Source organism: Myxine glutinosa, chromosome 6, assembly GCF_964187855.1.
Source record: "Myxine glutinosa chromosome 6, kmMyxGlut1.1, whole genome shotgun sequence".
NCBI lineage: Eukaryota > Metazoa > Chordata > Myxini > Myxiniformes > Myxinidae > Myxine > Myxine glutinosa.
In genome coordinates this window covers 66,132,190-66,149,943 of record NC_136266.1, presented here as the reverse complement: position 1 = coordinate 66,149,943, position 17,754 = coordinate 66,132,190, and the positions used below count along the sequence as shown (strand labels likewise).

The window sequence follows — 17,754 nt, the reverse complement described above, 5'->3', positions numbered from 1 at the left end:
GACTATGACTAGGAAATGCAAGCAGACTAGACTAGGAAATGCAAGCAAACTATGACTAGGAAATGCAAGCAGAATATGACTAGGAAATGCAAGCAGATGAGACTAGGAAATGCAAGCAGACTACGACGAGGAAATGCAAGCAGACTAGACTAGGAAATGCAAGCAGAATATGACTAGGAAATGCAAGCAGACGAGACTAGGAAATGCAAGCAGACTAGACTAGGAAATGCAAGCAGACTATGATGAGGAAATGCAAGCAGACTATGACGAGGAAATGCAAGCAGACTATGACTAGGAAATGCAAGCAGACTAGACTAGGAAATGCAAACAGACTAGACTAGGAAATGCGAGCAGACTATGACGAGGAAATGCAAGCAGATGAGGCAAGGAAATGCAAGCAGACTATGACAAGGAAATGAAAGCAGACTATGACTAGGAAATGCAAGCAGACTACGACTAGGAAATGCAAGCAGACTAGACTAGGAAATGCAAGCAGACTATGACTAGGAAATGCAAGCAGACGAGACGAGGAAATGCAAGCAGACTGTGACTTGGAAATGCAAGCAGACTACGACGAGGAAATGCAAGCAGACTATGACTAGGAAATGCAAGCAGACTATGATGAGGAAATGCAAGCAGACTATGACTAGGAAATGCAAGCAGACTAGACTAGGAAATGCAAGCAGACTATGACTAGGAAATGCAAGCAGAATATGACTAGGAAATGCAAGCAGATGAGACTAGGAAATGCAAGCAGACTACGACGAGGAAATGCAAGCAGACTAGACTAGGAAATGCAAGCAGACTATGACTAGGAAATGCAAGCAGACGAGACTAGGAAATCCAAGCAGACTAGACTAGGAAATGCAAGCAGACTATGACGAGGAAATGCAAGCAGACTATGACGAGGAAATGCAAGCAGACTATGACTAGGAAATGCAAGCAGACTAGACTAGGAAATGCAAACAGACTAGACTCGGAAATGCAAGCAGACTATGACGAGGAAATGCAAGCAGATGAGGCAAGGAAATGCAAGCAGACTATGACAAGGAAATGAAAGCAGACTATGACTAGGAAATGCAAGCAGACTACGACTAGGAAATGCAAGCAGACTAGACTAGGAAATGCAAGCAGACTATGACTAGGAAATGCAAGCAGACGAGACGAGGAAATGCAAGCAGACTATGACGAGGAAATGCAAGCAGACGAGACAAGGAAATGCAAGCAGACTATGACAAGGAAATGAAAGCAGACTATGACTAGGAAATGCAAGCAGACTACGACTAGGAAATGCAAGCAGACTAGACTAGGAAATGCAAGCAGACGAGACTAGGAAATGCAAGCAGACTATGACGAGGAAATGCAAGCAGACTATAACTAGGAAATGCAAGCAGACTACGACAAGGAAATGCAAGCAGACTAGACTAGGAAATGCAAACAGACTAGACTAGGAAATGCAAGCAGACTATGACTTGGAAATGCAAGCAGACTAGACGAGGAAATGCAAGCAGACGAGACTAGGAAATGCAAGCAGACTATGACGAGGAAATGCAAGCAGACTATGACAAGGAAATGCAAGCAGACGAGACTAGGAAATGCAAGCAGACTATGACGAGGAAATGCAAGCAGACTATGACAAGGAAATGCCAGCAGACTACGACGAGGAAATGCAAGCAGACCAGACTAGGAAATGCAAGCAGACTAGACTATGAAATGCAAGCAGACTACGATGAGGAAATGCAAGCAGACTACAACTAGGAAATGCAAGCAGACTAGACTAGGAAATGCAAGCAGACTAGACTAGGAAATGCAAGCAGACTACGACGAGGAAATGCAAGCAGACTATGACTTGGAAATGCAAGCAGACTAGACTAGGAAATGCAAGCAGCCTACGACTAGGAAATGCAAGCAGACTAGACTAGGAAATGCAAGCAGACTAGACTAGGAAATGCAAGCAGACTAGACTAGGAAATGCAAGCAGACTACGACGAGGAAATGCAAGCAGACTATGACTAGGAAATGCAAGCAGACTAGACTAGGAAATGCAAGCAGACTAGACTAGGAAATGCAAGCAGACTACGACGAGGAAATACAAGCAGACTATGACTTGGAAATGCAAGCAGACTAGACTAGGAAATGCAAGCAGACTACGACTAGGAAATGCAAGCAGACCAGACTAGGAAATGCAAGCAGACTAGACTAGGAAATGCAAGCAGACTAGACTAGGAAATGCAAGCAGACTATGACTAGGAAATGCAAGCAGACTACGACGAGGAAATGCAAGCAGACCAGACTAGGAAATGCAAGCAGACTAGACTAGGAAATGCAAGCAGACTAGACTAGGAAATGCAAGCAGACGATGACTAGGAAATGCAAGCAGACTACGACGAGGAAATGCAAGCAGACCAGACTAGGAAATGCAAGCAGACTAGACTAGGAAATGCAAGCAGACTACGACGAGGAAATGCAAGCAGACTACAACTAGGAAATGCAAGCAGACTAGACTAGGAAATGCAAGCAGACTAGACTAGGAAATGCAAGCAGACTACGATGAGGAAATGCAAGCAGACTATGACTTGGAAATGCAAGCAGACTAGACTAGGAAATGCAAGCAGACTACGACTAGGAAATGCAAGCAGACTAGACTAGGAAATGCAAGCAGACTAGACTAGGAAATGCAAGCAGACCAGACTAGGAAATGCAAGCAGACTACGACGAGGAAATGCAAGCAGACTATGACGAGGAAATGCAAGCAGACTAGACTAGGAAATGCAAGCAGACTAGACTAGGAAATGCAAGCAGACTATGACGAGGAAATGCAAGCAGACTAGACTAGGAAATGCAAGCAGACTATGACTTGGAAATGCAAGCAGACTAGACTAGGAAATGCAAGCAGACTACGACTAGGAAATGCAAGCAGACTATGACTTGGAAATGCAAGCAGACTAGACTAGGAAATGCAAGCAGACTACAACTTGGAAATGCAAGCAGACTAGACTAGGAAGTATAAGCAGACCAGACTAGGAAATGCAAGCAGACTATGACTAGGAAATGCAAGCAGACTATGACTAGGAAATGCAAGCAGACTACGACTAGGAAATGCAAGCAGTCTATGACTAGGAAATGCAAGCAGACTAGACGAGGAAATGCAAGCAGACTATGACTAGGAAATGCAAGCAGACGAGACTAGAAAATGCAAGCAGACTACGACGAGGAAATGCAAGCAGACTACGACTAGGAAATGCAAGCAGACGAGACAAGGAAATGCAAGCAGACTATGACAAGGAAATGCAAGCAGACTATGACTTGGAAATGCAAGCAGACTATGACTTGGAAATGCAAGCAGACTACGACTAGGAAATGCAAGTAGACTATGACTAGGAAATGCAAGCAGACTATGATGAGGAAATGCAAGCAGACTATGACTAGGAAATGCAAGCAGACTAGACTAGGAAATGCAAGCAGACTATGACTAGGAAATGCAAGCAGAATATGACTAGGAAATGCAAGCAGATGAGACGAGGAAATGCAAGCAGACTATGACGAGGAAATGCAAGCAGACTAGACTAGGAAATGCAAGCAGACTATGACTAAGAAATGCAAGCAGACGAGACGAGGAAATGCAAGCAGACTAGACTAGCAAATGCAAGCAGACTATGACGAGGAAATGCAAGCAGACTATGACGAGGAAATGCAAGCAGACTATGACTAGGAAATGCAAGCAGACTAGACTAGGAAATGCAAACAGACTAGACTAGGAAATGCAAGCAGACTATGATGAGGAAATGCAAGCAGATGAGGCAAGGAAATGCAAGCAGACTATGACAAGGAAATGAAAGCAGACTATGACTAGGAAATGCAAGCAGACTACGACTAGGAAATGCAAGCAGAATAGACTAGGAAATGCAAGCAGACTATGACTAGGAAATGCAAGCAGACGAGACGAGGAAATGCAAGCAGACTATGACGAGGAAATGCAAGCAGACGAGACAAGGAAATGCAAGCAGACTATGACAAGGAAATGAAAGCAGACTATGACTAGGAAATGCAAGCAGACTACGACTAGGAAATGCAAGCAGACTAGACTAGGAAATGCAAGCAGACGAGACTAGGAAATGCAAGCAGACTATGACGAGGAAATGCAAGCAGACTATAACTAGGAAATGCAAGCAGACTATGACTAGGAAATGCAAGCAGACTATGACTAGGACATGCAAGCAGACTATGACTAGGAAATGCAAGCAGACTACGACTAGGAAATGCAAGCAGACTAGACTAGGAAATGCAAGCAGACTAGACTAGGAAATGCAAGCAGACTATGACTAGGAAATGCAAGCAGACTATGACTAGGAAATGCAAGCAGACTACGACTAGGAAATGCAAGCAGACTAGACTAGGAAGTGCAAGCAGACTAGACTAGGAAATGCAAGCAGACTATGACTAGGAAATGCAAGCAGAATATGACTAGGAAATGCAAGCAGACTAGACTAGGAAATGCAAGCAGACTATGACTAGGAAATGCAAGCAGACTACGACGAGGAAATGCAAGCAGACTATGACTTGGAAATGCAAGCAGACTAGACTAGGAAATGCAAGCAGACTACGACTAGGAAATGCAAGCAGACTATGACTTGGAAATGCAAGCAGACTAGACTAGGAAATGCAAGCAGACTACAACTTGGAAATGCAAGCAGACTAGACTAGGAAGTATAAGCAGACCAGACTAGGAAATGCAAGCAGACTATGACGAGGAAATGCAAGCAGACTATGACTAGGAAATGCAAGCAGACTACGACTAGGAAATGCAAGCAGTCTATGACTAGGAAATGCAAGCAGACTAGACGAGGAAATGCAAGCAGACTATGACTAGGAAATGCAAGCAGACGAGACTAGGAAATGCAAGCAGACTATGACGAGGAAATGCAAGCAGACTACGACTAGGAAATGCAAGCAGACGAGACAAGGAAATGCAAGCAGACTATGACTTGGAAATGCAAGCAGACTACGACTAGGAAATGCAAGCAGACTATGACTAGGAAATGCAAGCAGACTATGATGAGGAAATGCAAGCAGACTATGATGAGGAAATGCAAGCAGACTATGACTAGGAAATGCAAGCAGACTAGACTAGGAAATGCAAGCAGACTATGACTAGGAAATGCAAGCAGAATATGACTAGGAAATGCAAGCAGATGAGACGAGGAAATGCAAGCAGACTATGACGAGGAAATGCAAGCAGACTAGACTAGGAAATGCAAGCAGACTATGACTAAGAAATGCAAGCAGACGAGACTAGGAAATGCAAGCAGACTAGACTAGCAAATGCAAGCAGACTATGACGAGGAAATGCAAGCAGACTATGACGAGGAAATGCAAGCAGACTATGACTAGGAAATGCAAGCAGACTAGACTAGGAAATGCAAACAGACTAGACTAGGAAATGCAAGCAGACTATGATGAGGAAATGCAAGCAGATGAGGCAAGGAAATGCAAGCAGACTATGACAAGGAAATGAAAGCAGACTATGACTAGGAAATGCAAGCAGACTACGACTAGGAAATGCAAGCAGAATAGACTAGGGAATGCAAGCAGACTATGACTAGGAAATGCAAGCAGACTATGATGAGGAAATGCAAGCAGACTATGACTAGGAAATGCAAGCAGACTAGACTAGGAAATGCAAGCAGACTATGACTAGGAAATGCAAGCAGAATATGACTAGGAAATGCAAGCAGATGAGACGAGGAAATGCAAGCAGACTACGACGAGGAAATGCAAGCAGACTAGACTAGGAAATGCAAGCAGACTATGACTAAGAAATGCAAGCAGACGAGACTAGGAAATGCAAGCAGACTAGACTAGCAAATGCAAGCAGACTATGACGAGGAAATGAAAGCAGACTATGACTAGGAAATGCAAGCAGACTACGACTAGGAAATGCAAGCAGACTAGACTAGGAAATGCAAGCAGACGAGACTAGGAAATGCAAGCAGACTAGACTAGGAAATGCAAGCAGACTAGACTAGGAAATGCAAGCAGACTATGACTAGGAAATGCAAGCAGACTATGACTAGGAAATGCAAGCAGACTATGACTAGGAAATGCAAGCAGACTACGACTAGGAAATGCAAGCAGACTACGACTAGGAAATGCAAGCAGACTATGACTAGGAAATGCAAGCAGACTATGACTTGGAAATGCGATCAGACTAGGAAATGCAAGCAGACTATGACTTGGAAATGCGATCAGACTAGGAAATGCAAGCAGACTACGACTAGGAAATGCAAGCAGACTACGACTAGGAAATGCAAGCAGACTACGACTAGGAAATGCAAGCAAACTTCGACTCGAAAATGCATGAAGCAGACTTTCTGAAAGAGGAGCGAATTGATTTATTTAGTACAAAAGTTGCCAGAAAAGGGAGCAAAACACAGGTGTTGTATAACAGGTTCCTTCGGCCTTGGCCTCGTTCGGGCTGAATCATGGCATGCTCAGCCTAAAAGAGAGGGTACAGGCTACATGGAGTCATCTCACGGCGCTGGTTATGCTAATTCTATTAGACAACACTTAAAACCTTTTTGGCACACAAGGGAGTGATAGATACTGCCCTTTGTCCAGTTGAACTGAAGGAGATTATCGTAATTAGAGGACAGGGGGAGTGCAAGCACTCTTGTCAAACCACCCCAATTGAGGCTGCTGCCATCGGTTTTCTGCTAGGTCTATAATCTAACAGGCCTACGTTCGGCTGTGGTGCCCAGTAAATAATGAGTTTCATGCGAGAACATATTCTCAGCATAATTTGGTATCCCTTTGGTGTTAATAATGAGCGATGGAGATGTTAATAAACCAAAAAGGTGTCCTCAATACATCCCATGAACACATTGCATTGTCCTTTGAAATGAGAAATAGCGAATTTGTAATATATCCTTCCGCTGGTGTCACTATTACAAACTGCACCATTCAAGGTGAGTTCGCTCTTTCACGGCCTCTTGGACACCAGGTGTTATCAGTCAATGAACTAACATCGCACCAACGCTCCCGCAATAAGCCATCCGTCTCGGTAATATCACGGCGATCCGACGTACTGGAAAATCCTTCCTAAAAAGTACAATAAAATTTTAAATAGCACATTATCTTTCACACATGTTAACAATTTGTTTGAAATGCTCCTTTCTTTGAAATGGCCTTTTCCACGTAGTCAGTAATAGCCCTTGGCAAATTAACAAGAAATACAAGCTCCAGGTTTTTGCAATCCTCTGCATTTGCGCACTCTTGATGGAAGCCAGATGGGAGTTGCTCAGAAATCTTGTGTGAATTCCTCTCTGTGGCCGGAGACAGGGAGAAGGAGGAAAAAAGACTTAACATTGTTCATTTCATTGACGATAGGGCATGTCTCAGCATTAACTTTCCATCTGCAGAGGATCCTGGCTTGCATCGAAGGGCGAACTTTGGCGAGAAACTTTAGAAACTTGCGTAGGAGTACAAATAAAGCATGCGCAGGCAGGCAGAAACCGAGGCATGATGAAACACCGACTTTGACCTCAACAGTCGAACATTAAAACATTTTGAATTTCATCCAAACAGCCTTCCTCGTGTGACTTTTGGTGTGGGAAATTGCTCGATCTTAACGACTTCAAGCAGCAAATATCATCAGCATCAGCATCACGGTAGCTCTTGGTAGCCATAGATGGCCATTCACACATGTGACACACAAACAACTTGGGAACTTGAATTTGTTTATAGTGGATGAATTGCTGCTCAGACAAGATCCACACTCTCAGGTAGGAAGGGGTGTAACCTGGTATTAAGGAGATATCCAAGAAGATCAGACCGCTTGCTACCACGTTTGGGAAGGAATTTGTAGTTTGGTCAAATTTCATTTAATTTCGTATGAAGCATCTAGATCGTGGTTGCATCACTGCTGGGAGTGCAGCTGTATCGCTGATCTAGCGCCCCATGTAGGTTAGAACAGGAAATTCGCATACATCATGAAAATGGAATTTAGCCAGTAATAGCTTTGGAATTCTGCTGGCGATAGCTCACCTATTCTTTACAAGGACACCATGGGATCTTTAACATCCACTTCAACTAATGTAAGCAAATGGGACGTCCAGTTTAACCATCCATCCGAGGCACACACACACACACACACACACACACACACACACACACACGCGCACACACACACACACACACACACACACACACACACACACACACACACACACACACACACACACACACACACACACACACACACACACACACATCCTGAATCCCGATGCCTGTGAAACATGAGGATGGCAGTTTACAGTTGGGATGAGATTTGAAACCAAGCTAGACAGCTTATAAGCGAGTGTACATACCTCAGGGCTATCTTATCAGCCCATGTAGCAACTAGAATGGCCTTCGGTAGAGCGCATACCTCCGCCAGGCCAAACAGTTTGTTTTGTATCCCAATGATAGGCTGGACCTGGATTCGGACCTGAACCAAAATCTAATCAGCTTGTTCTTGTCAATTAACCAACTCGTCCACCAAGTTTAGTCATAACTCATCCATAATTTTTTTTAAGTATCATGTTATACATCGCTTTTCGCCTGATCTCTCAATGGTAAAGATTCACTTCAAAAAATAAATAATTCTCGTATCCGAATCCATATTCAGATCTTCACCAACATTGAACCAATTCTTCCTTGTCACACACCCAACCTCTCCACCAAATCTCGTCCGAATCCACACACAACTTTTTGAAATATCCTGCTTTTCGCCGTTTTTTTGGCCCTATCTCCCAATGGTGAAGTATCACTTAAAAATTATAGTAGCCGGATCCGAATCCAGAACTTCACCAAAATCAAATCATTTCGTCCTTGTCACATACATTACCTCTCTGCCAAATTTCGCCTGAATCCGTCCACAACGTTTTGAGACATCTTGTTCACAGGCAGACAGACAAACAAACAAGAAGACGTCATGCAGAGCACGATACTTGCAAAATCCACCCCACCCCCCAAAAAAAATTGCAATTGATCCAGAAAATTGTCCATTTCATCAAGATCAAAATTGACGATCTTGATCAAAGCTTGGGTCAATTGAATGAAAATTGATGATTTTTCAGATGAAAATTGATGATTTTGCAAGTTTGACCTTAGGTTAACCTTTGACCTTTTGACCTCAAAAATAGTTGGTTTCCAAATTCAGTGACTCAATGTGCAGATGCTGTTAAATTCCCGTCAATCGGATGAAAATTGATGTTTTTTCAGATGAAAATTGATGATTTTGGAAGTTTGACCTTGGGTTGATCTTTGACCATTTGACCTAAAAAATAGTTGGTTTCCCAATTTAGTGACTCAATGTACAAATGCTGTTGAATTTTCAAGTCAATCAGATTTAAAATGGCGATTTTAGAAATTTGACCTCCAGATTACCTTTGACCCTTTGACCTCAAAATCAATACGCTTCTCAATTGTGACGACCTCTACAACTTGGTGAAGTTTCGTGAAGATCGGTTGAAAATTGTGACCTGTAGGCGACTGACATAAAGACAGACAGACAGAATAACGCACAAGACCAAACAATATACTTGAAAAATCTTTGATTTTGCAAGTAACAAACAAACAGACAGACGGGGTGAAAACATAACCTCCAACCACCTTCGGTGGCGGAGGTAATTAAAATGTAAAAGTTGAAGGATTATGAACCGGTCCATTCAAACGTGACCAAAAAATATGCACAACATATCTTAACTGTCGACATATTTGGCAGAACACAACATAATTGAGAGTGTAACAAATCGCTGTTTGATACAACATGGACGTCAGAGACAACAGACATTGAAGAAAACGTTCCAGTAATTGGACAGGCCTTCTAATATGGATAGAATGTTGCTTGGCTGCAAATGTTGTAGATCAATAATGTGTGCTTTGTTGTATAGTCTATAGTCTATACTCTATACCATCCAAGAAGGGTTCAAAATTCCATCACTAAGCACTTTCACTTTGCTTACAGGAGATCCTTACAAAACCTCACAATTCCTGCAAACCTGAACATTCATTTACTCTTTTACAGGTACGTACTTGAACAAATGAAGTGGATTCAAGCTGGTCTTGAATTGATTCAAGGAACACATCGTCATGTTAGCCGAGTGTAACTGCTATGTTGCAATACAAATTCTTGAATGTTAAATTATTTCGAAATGTTTCCACCATTGCTCAAAGGCTGCATGTCAGAGAAAGATTTACAACATCAACTAGCAGAAAACCATGGAATTTAAAACGTCGAAAATATGTCTGTGCCACTCCAAATCAAAGACCACTCTGATGAGATACGGATCATCCATGTACGTCAAGCGGTTATTGCACAGTGTGTGTGTGTGTGTGTAAATATATATGTACTAGTTGGGTATGCTTACACAGTAAGCAATAATGGAACCGTGCTTCATACGTAGGCATATAATAAATAGAAGCTTTATGATTATAGTCAGGTTTCTGATATGACGGTTCTGTGATTTTTTCCGGTGTACCTGCTTCGATGTCTGTCGGCATGCAACATTTCAGCTTTCTACACCTCCAAGAAGGTACCGAGCATTAATATCAGTCAGTCAGTAATTCAATGAATGGTTAGAATGAGCTTTATATATTATATAAAGTATTATATTTTAAATTATAAATGAGCTTTATATATTATAAATATATATACTTTATATATTATATACTTTATATATACTTTATGCTTTATATCTTATAAATGAGCTTTATACTATATATATAGTGTGGTAATATATATATATATATAAATATATATATTACCACACACATATACTGTTCTCGAAGAAAACATTTTGCCTTAAAAACCCAAGTTGTCAGGAAAGGTTCAAAACTGTAAATGGCAGAATATAACATTATGAGAGCACATAAGGGAGTGTAAGCAGCAGCGCACCAAAGGAGATTGGCCCACAATTTCAATGAGGAAGAAGGTACTATTATTATATTTTCATGTTTTAAAGTCAGGTCATGGGTTAGCAGGATGTCTCAGTGATACAGCCTGTTCGCCATTCAGATATCAGTTCCCAGCTCAATTTTTTATGAGGTCCCAACCACCCCCAACACCCTCCACCACCGCCGCCACAGGCCACCCTCAACAAAAAGTGCAGTCATGCCGGGGAATGCTGTATATTGAAGCATGCTATCCTTAGGAGACGTAAATTTGGATGTCCAGTCTACAATCTCCTATTATGCCTTTTTAAACAGACCTCAATTATTCTCACCTAAATCTAGGGTTGGCCCGAGTCACAATTTTGGCCCCCAAGTCTTTTCACGAACCGGCTGGTCAGGCCTGCCGTTCGACTGAAAGCGATAGGAATTTGTAATTTGTTCAGAGTGCCAGCGATCTCACCTACTCTTCATGAAAGACAAAGCTTTAGGATCTTTAATATCCACCAACGACCAGCACTGGCAGACAAGTCCTCCTGCTTAACGTCCATCTGATGGACGGTGCACACATTGACGACTAGCCCTGCATGCTCAACACCAGGTTGGCAGTTTATAACTGGGCCAAGATTCAAACCGAGATGAGCATCCCGATGATGTGATCAGAATTAGACAATAAATGTTCGTCAATAATATAATAATTTTAAGTGATGCAAGTGTGGTTTCATTCTACAATTAATACATATTTGGAAATTTGTTGTTGATGGAGCAAAGAGTGAACGCAATAGAGTATTGTTGTCATATCGGTTTTTTTTTGGGATACTTAGTCGAGACTTGTATAAGAGCTAACACATAGAACATATAATAAAGGGAGTGGGAGACAAGAGTGGGAGAGAGAGGGAAACACAACAGGAGAAGGGAACAGGCACATCGGGAGATTTGTGTAAGGGAGAGGGATGGGGTGGGGTACACGGGATAAACAAGATGGACACTAACTAAGGGGACTTTCAGAAGAAGAAAACAGGGAATTTGAAGGAAGTAGGTTTGGGTGGATTAACGGGGGTAGAAAGGATCAAGCAACCACCTTTAGAGGCCATTTTTACCCGCAGAGCGGGGGTTGGCCTTTTTCGGGCACCTTGGTCCCCTTTTTTGAAGCAATGTTTTACGGCCGGATGCCCTTCCTGCCGCCAACCCTGTTGGTCACCTCATGCGACACACAGGGAGTTACCAGTGAACTGGTACTCAATTTGACGACATCGGAAGGATGACAGGCTGAGTCAACTCACCTGGCGTTAATTCAGTGATCAACCGGGATTCGAACCCAGGATCCTAGGATCCCAAGCCAGCACCCTAACTGCTAACGATGGAACAGGATTCAAACCCAAGATCCTAGGATCCCAAGCCAGCACCATAACCACTAACGATGGACCAGGATTCAAACCCAAGATCCTAGGATCCCAAGCCGGGACCCTAACCGCTAACGATGGACCAGGATTCGAACCCAAGATCCTAGGATCCCAAGCCGGCACCCTAACTGCTAACGATGGACCAGGATTCGAACCCAACATCCTAGGATCCCAAGCCAGCACCCTAACCACTAACGATGGACCAGGATTCAAACCCAAGATCCTAGGATCCCAAACCAGCACCCTAACCGCTAACGATGGACCAGGATTCGAACCCAAGATCCTAGGATCCCAAGCCGGCACCCTAACCGCTAACGATGGACCAGGATTCGAACCCAACATCCTAGGGTCCCAAGCCGGCACCCTAACCGCTAACGATGGACCAGGATTCGAACCCAAGATCCTAGGATCCCAAGGCAGCACCCTAACCGCTAACGATGGACCAGGATTCGAACCCAGGATCCTAGGATCCCAAGCCGGCACCCTAACCATCAACGATGGACCAGGATTCAAACAAAGATCCTAGGATCCCAAGCCAGCACCCTAACCGCTAACGATGGACCAGGCTTGGAACCCAAGATCCTAGGATCCCAAGCCGGCACCCTAACCGCTAAGCAACACCAGGCTCTGGTAGAAAAAAATCAAGGTTTCTAAATAAATACAGTACCAGTTAAACAGGGATAGGACTGAATAAAATAAAACGGATTAAAATATCGAATAATGCCAGGAATGCAAGTAACAAAATATATCTGGGCATTTCCATGATGTAAGGGTTTATAGAGCAAACATATTAATTGTAACATGAGTAGAGAAAACACTTTCAAAACTACAGATTAAAAAAAAAAAAAAACACCTTTAGAGGCCATTTTTCCCCGCAAGCGGGGGTTGGCCTTTTTCGGGAACTGTGGTTGTTGTTGTTTTTCGGTCCCCTTTTTGAAGCAATGTTTTACTACAGATTCAAAACTACAGATTAAATGTTAATATTTCACTTTGTGAGCAACTGGTTCGAATCGAAGTCGAGATTGTTGAATAAAAGTTGTTTTTTTAAGATCAAACTCATTTAATTTGGAGATACATCGGTATGTTGGATTTTAAATAGCGGGAACGCTTGAGTGTAATATGAATGCAAAAGTGTTGGCAGATTAAATAGTTAATGAATTATTCTTCATAGGTAAAATTAAACTACAGACCGAGCAGCTTACTTCCAATTGTAAGCAACGTCATGGACATCCATCATTTATACGGAAGACATCAAGTGTTTCTTCTTTTCAAACAGCCTGACCTCTGACCACTATATGTTGGATTCCATCCCAGTTAATCAACTGTGGACGTGCTGCTCCTTTCTCAGAAATGGTTGGAGGCCTTAAATGTCAAACAAGAGGTCAGTACTCCTTATATATATATCGGGCATTCAAAACGGTCCAGAATCCTGCTCCGTTTGCCAAGCTGGCTGTGGCATACAAGGTCGCTTTCATTCCGAGATTTCTGACTTCCTCCACTCAGACAGTCAACACGTTCCTATCAATGGAACTCTCTCCTCCCCTCTCCCAGTGGAGGCCCGGATGCCCCAAGGCAGTGTCTTTGGCCCAATCTTCTTCTTCATCTACATAAACAACGTACCCGATGCCCTGGAAGAACCCTCTCTTTCTTTTTGCAGATAGCTCCATATTATCTGCTGCAGTACCCCGATCCCACTAGCATGAATAAGGTGGTTGCATCACCCTCTGCTGATGTGGAATTCATTAGATATTGGTGTGATAAATGGAACATGTCTTCCAAGTCTGGCAAATCTTACACTCACTGTGTCACTCCAGAAGGATCATCAAATGAACCCACCTATGTATTTCAATGGTCAGCCACTGGAGGAGGCACAGTCTCTTGAACTTTCGGCCTCACCTCATCGGTCATGACCTTTCCTGGTCCAAGCAACCACCAAAGTTGGCCTCCCTGAAAGTCAGATGTCGGACTGGACATCTTCTGTCAGCCAAAATAATTCCTTGCAAAATCACAACTACTTACAAGCCGACAAGGCCTTTGGCCATAGCTCAACGGAGTACTGCTCTGCCCTATGGGCTGGCGCCCTAGCATCACATCCTTTCTTTCCTGGAACATTTGGTATATAAAGCCCTCAAAATTATTGGCATATCCTGGGATGAGGCCACTGTACAAGTCTGTTGCTTTAACATGGAAGACTTTCTGGGATTGTTCAATTGCACTCTTCCCTCCAGGACTTCAAGCAGATGATACATCTCAACCCACAATCCTTTGTACCCACAATATCCTACCCCTAACCCACACCTCCCATAATACAACCCTCATACTTGCAGATTACCGTTTCCTCCCCTCCGACCTACCTCTCCTACTTTCCGGGTTTGCTCATCAATTCCTTTGCTTGTTGTGTCCTTACTTGGCCCTACTGCACAGTCACTGTCATCCTTTGCATTTTCACCATGTGTCACTTTGCTCTTACACAAACCTTGATCTTGTGCAGCCAAAATGTTTTATGCAAGTTTCTTTTTCAGACCCTTAGATTATTGCAGATTTTGCAGACTAAAAGTAAACCTTTCACCCAAATGTGTGTGTTTATCCGTCTAGAAGTGCGGTCATCAGGGTCAAATCCGACTCAAACTGCCGTCCTTGTGCTGTGCCAACATTCAGATCACTCTGCCAATCATGAAAAGTCATTAAGCTGGCCATCACATCCTGTCAACCATTACAGCTGATGTACACAATCATAGTATATTTTGGAGAACTAGGCCTCAGACAGCATCACCCAAAGATTGAATAAACGGTTATATACCAGTTGTTGGATTGTAATACTCACAGTGGTATACTTTCCCAGCTGGCACAAAGATGGAAACGTCTCCTGGTGTGCCTTGTAGATCTTTTTGATCATCTCCTCCATCTCGGGGCTCAGAGTGTAGCACTCCACCTCGGCCTCGGGGCTCTTCGGGGGCTCTTTCTTCTTCTTGTTGCGGTCGTTTCTCACGGCTGCTGGCGGCGAGGAAAGGGGAAACACCCCAGTGAATGCAAAGCCCACCCTTGTTCAGTGTAAGTCAGTTACAATTTTTAGGGGCTGCAATCACCAAAGCTCTTCGAGTCACATACGGTACTTGGCATTCATCCTTAGATTGAAAGTTCAATTTTGGTGAACAGGAAGTATCTATGTTTTAGCGTATTTCATAATCGCAATGTTGTATGTGATTGGTCATGCTCTTGCTTCACGTCGTTGAACAATCACAGACAAAGAGGTCGACCTTTCCTTCAATTCTAATGATAATATGAACCAAAAAGAATGGGTTCATTACTGCACAAAGGTCATTCAAATACAATGGTAACAGACATCCAGTGCCCCAGGAAGGTCAAAACCATGAAATGAAATATTTAATCAGTATTATTACGCATACATTAGTGAGATATTTGCCTAATGAGAAGGAACAAAAGGAAGAAGTCGGATTCATTTCCAGCCAAAGTAATTATACTTCATATAACATCACATGAGCCATCATAATGAGCCAAGAACCGATATTGAAGTTGAAAATTTGCTGTTTTTTATTGTTGTAGATTGATTGAATACAAGTTGCAAGCTAAAGTAACATTTGCTCTCTTCCAATAACCATCTGTTCTTTTGTCCGACAGATTTGAAGCTACAGAAGCGGTTTTAGAATCAGTAAAACGCATCAGTGGTTCATTCATAACCAATGAGCTTCTTCAGATTAGAAAAGAAGCCCTACAGCTTCAGCACCGATTGGCAACCTACCAACGGCCTGAGGTAAAGGTACGTGAGGTTTACTGGAAACTCCATCCAGAAGAATCGTGCATCTTGTACTTGCAGCCAGGATGAAGCTTGCCTGTCCACAAGCCTGTCACACTATCCATTACGGCATGCAGCCAAGGCCCTTGCAAATTGAATTTCTCATGGACAAACTCCTCATGTAATGTTCTGGCGTCAAATCGATTTGTCGACGCTTTGGCATTGTAAATGCAATGTGCGATGCATCTGTAACAGACAACACCATAAAAGGTTGTCCCACGTAAACTACCTTGGAGGTTTGTGGCCAAGCAGGTATGGCTAAGCAATTGGGGCATATGGCTGCAATACGGCTGTGACTGGGCTGTGGCAGGACTGTGACGGGACTTTCACCGTGCTCTGATAGGGATATGACGTGGCTGTGATGTGGCTATGACGGGCCTGGGATGCGGCTTTCACTGTGATCTAATAGGGCTGTGACGTGGCTGTGACGTGGCTATGACTGGCTATGATGGTCCTGGAATGCGGCTTTCACTGTGATCTAATAGGGCTGTGACGTGGCTGTGACGTGGCTATGACTGGCTATGACTGGCTATGATGGGCCTGGGATGCGGCTTTCACTGTGATCTAATAGGGCTGTGACGTGGCTATGACTGGCTATGACGGGCTTGGGATGCGGCTTTCACTGTGATATAATAGGGCTGTGATGTGGCTGTGACGTGGCTGTGACGTTGCTGTGATGTGGCTGTGACGTGGCTGTGACTGGCTATGACGTGGCTATGACGTGGCTATGACTGGCTATGACGGGCTTGGGATACGGCTTTCACTGTGATCTAATAGGGCTGTGACACAGCTATGAATCCACTGTTTATTGGCATAAAAAGAGGTAATTATTGGAACCACAGCTTCGCACACCAAGCTCAGTGGTACTTGGAGAGAGGTGGAACGACACTTTCATTAGAGATGGAACATAAGCCCCAAATGACTAACCACATTTGTACTTCAAAGCAATTTGTTTGCTTTGATGACAAAGGCTGCGCAAAGCAAATTTCTTAAGCTCGTCTGTCAGGAGCGCAGGAATTATTGTCAACCACTGGCATCCCTGTGACTGACATCCGTTCTGAAAAGCACAAATTCTCACCATATCGGGTTTCCGAGATGGATTCACAACCGCTCCCCAGCCTGTCTCCGGAAGCGCCCACCTCGGCATGCCTTTTGCTCCGCTATTAAGTCATGGAGAAGATATCCATAGCAATCTGATGCAGCCAACATATTTTTCTTTTTTCCCAAATCTCAAGGCATTATTTGTTAAAAGCATGAAGAGGTTTGTTTTAAAACTGTAACCTCGATAACCCATAAACTGCTGGATAAAAAGAAAAAGACCCAAACACCAATGTGGAATACAATAAAGGAGCAATTAATCACCACCCAGCCTCCATCTGCAAATTTACAAAGGTCAGCTAAAACATCGGTCTGACCAATGCGTCGGACCTTGACCTTAGAGGTCAACGTGACATCATCAAGTGGCCCTACCAGCCACACTCACCTTCCTTAGACATCCCCACTTGGAAGCATCTCTGCAGACGGCAGTACTGGCAGCGGTTGCGTGTGTTCTTGTTGATAACACAATTCTTGTCTCGATGACAGGTGTAAACCATGTTCTTCTGGATG

General features: G+C 43.4%; 1 protein-coding gene across 7 annotated transcripts in view; it reads right to left on the bottom strand.

Annotated features, from left to right (window-relative positions):
- LOC137429903 (retinoic acid receptor beta) overlaps positions 1 to 17,754 on the bottom strand; it is a 219,176-nt gene that overhangs the window by 27,950 nt on the left and 173,472 nt on the right. For 4 of the 7 annotated variants that reach the window (XM_068120259.2, XM_068120262.2, XM_068120263.2 and 1 more), the window contains 2 exons: positions 17,630 to 17,754; positions 15,157 to 15,326 (listed from right to left, as the gene is read on the bottom strand). The exon at positions 17,630 to 17,754 is cut by the window's right edge and continues 17 nt beyond it. In XM_068120259.2, coding sequence (XP_067976360.2) covers positions 15,157 to 15,326; positions 17,630 to 17,754 — 295 coding nt within the window. The remainder of the gene's footprint in view (positions 1 to 15,156; positions 15,327 to 17,629) is intronic. The other 3 variants (XM_068120260.2, XM_078779954.1, XM_078779955.1) reach the window with 1 other exon arrangement.